Consider the following 3244-nt stretch of genomic DNA (forward strand, 5'->3'; position numbering starts at 1 on the left):
TCATTTAATGAAGGAAGGACTAACGACGGACCAATTTGATTAGTCTAAATGTAGACTATTAGGTTGGGCGCCTTACACAATCTAGATATAGGAATATGGTGAAACTTTTCGAAATGACGTGTCTCATACAGAAGCCATGTACAACCAATGGCTGAACGCCATAAAGTGTGTTTCCGTTTCAGTGAATTCAACAAGTTCTTTTTCTTTTCTTTTAACTTCAAACTGTGAAAATTTCAGCTATCAAATTCATGCAAGTTCAGTGTGGTTGATCGCCCACCGAAAAATTTCTCTCTGTGGGTCAATCATTTTTGAAGTTTAAAACATACAAGACCATCATGTTCTTCCTTGGCAAAATAATTTTCTTTGTGGTTGATTACTTGATTATGAAAACGAGAAAATTTACAAAAATGACTTAAATGCAAGTAGGAAAAATGAAGGATCGAGGAAACAGGCAGTGGATGACCTTTGTTTCTCCGCGTGATCCGTAGAGAACCCGTACGACAGCATTAGAGTCCCTACATTGCTAAAACAAACAGCAGCATTAATGACATTAAATGGTATGTAGAGAGACGAAATTTAACACACATACAATCCTTACATGCTAGTCATAATATCTCCTCTATATATATCCAACATATGCATATGCCGAATACATATCCCTCTCACACATTTTACTCGATCCGTCGTAGTCTCATTCTGATCTTTATCCTTCTAATCCAGTATCAATTCTGAGCTCAGAGTTTGAGTAAAGTGTAAGTTAGCATATAGAAATACAAGAGCCAGAAAAAGAGCACAATGGTGATGCTTAAGGTAATGATCGAAAAGCTGCTAATTAAAAAGCGCGATGTTTACAAGTACAAAAGGTTCATTGAAGACGAGAAAACGAATGGCTTGGAGTTACCAGCCGATGTGAAAAAAGGGCAGTTTGCGGTATTTGCAACCCAAGGAAATGAAGCTAAGAGGTTTATCGTTGAATTGGATTGTCTAAATAATCCAGCATTCTTGAAACTGTTAGAGAAAGCTGAACAAGAATTCGGGTTCGAACAAGGTGGAGTCCTTGCGCTGCCTTGTAAACCAGATGAGCTCAAGAGAGTTTTAAGTACTAGAGTTAGTAGAAGAAATTAGTGCTTCTGATGATAATTAATGGTAAATTTTATGTCCATTAACTAAGAAATTTGATGTTATTAATTAATTATTTTTTCTTGTTTTGCTATTTTATTGTCTTAATTATACAACAACTTGACTCAAACAATTCGAACCGGCTCCAGAGTCTAGAGTGCTAGTACTTCTTCCGAAGTATTATGTATTTTTTTCACGTATGAGAGGGATAGTAAGCCCTAAGCCGAACAAAAAGATGATAGATTCTAGAATTTATTTTCCAAAAGTACATATCATGTTCTCATCAAAATTTGGATAGTAAGGACCAAGTTTAGGACGTCGCCGGAATTGAGCGGTTCGGCTGCGGCCAGGGTATCTCAAGTCTAAAGTACGCAGAGTTTCATATATGTAGAATTGTAGTATCTAAAGTAACGCAGAGTTTCATATATGTAGAATTGTGGTATTAATTCTAAGAGCAGAATTTAGAATTCCACGTTTGCGAAGTAAGTTACTTAAGGGGAAAAACATCCCACATGAAGAATGTTGATTACTCTAGTAGGAAAGCTAGATTAATCAAAAAAAAAAAGTAATATGTGTTCACGGGAAACATATTTCAAAATCTTCATTCAACTGTTACAATAACCGAACACGTCTTTCACCGCAAAAAGCCTTGCAAGTTTCAGCTAAGAATTATTCATTACATTCCGTACCATCTTTTTTTCATTTTTCTTTTTAATGAAAAGACAAGATATTATATAAATCAAGTAATATAATACAAAATGTTTGCCACATCATTTTTCTCGGAAATACTTGATTTACAATTTTTTTTTCTCTAATGTGTAAAGATAAATGTTTAAGGCTCTTGATTCTTACTTCCTTAGCTAATGAATTCGTCGCTGAGTTGTATTTTGTGTTAATATATCTTACCTTGGCTTGAGGAATGTTATCGAGATTCATTTCAACTTCTTTTATCGTGTTTTTGGCTTCCCAAAATATTTCCTTACACTCCTTGTTGATGAAATCAGCAGTAGTTTGACAGTCCGTACCATTTATATCTCAAATTGTTAACTTACTTAACAGTATTCTTCGCAAACATCCCGAGGACATGGATCGACAAATTCACGGCCCAAATACGAAATATTTCTTCATTTATTCATTTCACATGCCATCGATGCTGAGTTTATTTTGACGTTGGTTTCGCTCATACGTATCTCTAATTATTTACTCGTCATTAAAACAGAAATATGATTTTGATTGATTCACAAAAAAAAGTTAAAAAGATCAAAATCAACAATTCCTAGGTGAAAAAGATATGTAAAATTTGATACTGTTTAAATGGAAGAATGTAAAAATAGTTTGATCATACCCATTTTTGAAACAGTTTCATCATACCGATTTTGAAATACTTTTTCTTATTTTAAATTTACATCAGGATGTGTCCATTTTCATCCTCACTCTTTTTTAAGTTTAAGTCAGGATGAATCCAGTTTCATTCTTGTTATTTTTTTGGTGTCCATTTCACCCATATTAGTTTTTACTCGTCCATTTGAACCATGTTTTAAAAATATTTGACAAATGATTCATTTTCCGATTTTGATTTTGATTACGATTATTTTATTTTATTTTATTTTGTTATGAAAGTGTTATCTTACTTAAGAGTATTCCTTGCAATGGTCAAACGTCCCTAGCACATGGATTGACAAATTCAAGACCCAAATACAAAATATTTCTTCATTTATTGGTCTCACATGCCATCGATGCTGAGCTTATTTTGATGTTGGTTTTGCTCATACGTATCTCTTAATATTTCCTCGTCATTAAAACAGAAATATGATTTTGATATTGATCAGATTATTGTATTTTATTTTATTTTGTTATGAAATAAAAAAAGAAAAAGTTAGGAGAAAGTATACCTGAGCTTAGTAGTTGAGAAACATGTCATTTATGGGATGTCTCTAAAAGACTGATCATAATACTTCACTCACTGGCCTCAACTAAAATCGTTGATGAAGAAAATAAAATAAAATTGATATTCAAGTTTGACTTTCTTCCCCGCGTATATACACAGTAGATATGTACCAAAATGTACTCCATAATACAGAACATAGACATCAAGATTTAAGACGCACAGTATGACACTGACAAG

The 3244-nt window shown here is 33.2% G+C and overlaps 1 protein-coding gene across 1 annotated transcript; it reads left to right on the plus strand.

Annotated features, from left to right (window-relative positions):
• Positions 1–641: 641 nt before the first annotated feature.
• LOC113338264 (auxin-responsive protein SAUR32-like) lies at positions 642–1210 on the plus strand. Its single transcript, XM_026583719.1, has one exon. The coding sequence runs from the start codon at positions 796–798 to the stop codon at positions 1123–1125; it is 330 nt and encodes a 109-aa protein (XP_026439504.1). The 5' UTR covers positions 642–795; the 3' UTR covers positions 1126–1210.
• Positions 1211–3244: the final 2034 nt, after the last annotated feature.

Source organism: Papaver somniferum, unplaced genomic scaffold (assembly GCF_003573695.1).
Source record: "Papaver somniferum cultivar HN1 unplaced genomic scaffold, ASM357369v1 unplaced-scaffold_19, whole genome shotgun sequence".
NCBI classification, from domain to species: domain Eukaryota; kingdom Viridiplantae; phylum Streptophyta; class Magnoliopsida; order Ranunculales; family Papaveraceae; genus Papaver; species Papaver somniferum.

Excerpts from the sequence above, each read along its gene's own strand:
- LOC113338264 (XM_026583719.1), top strand. The coding sequence starts at position 796 with ATGGTGATGCTTAAGGTAATGATCGAAAAGCTGCTAATTAAAAAGCGC.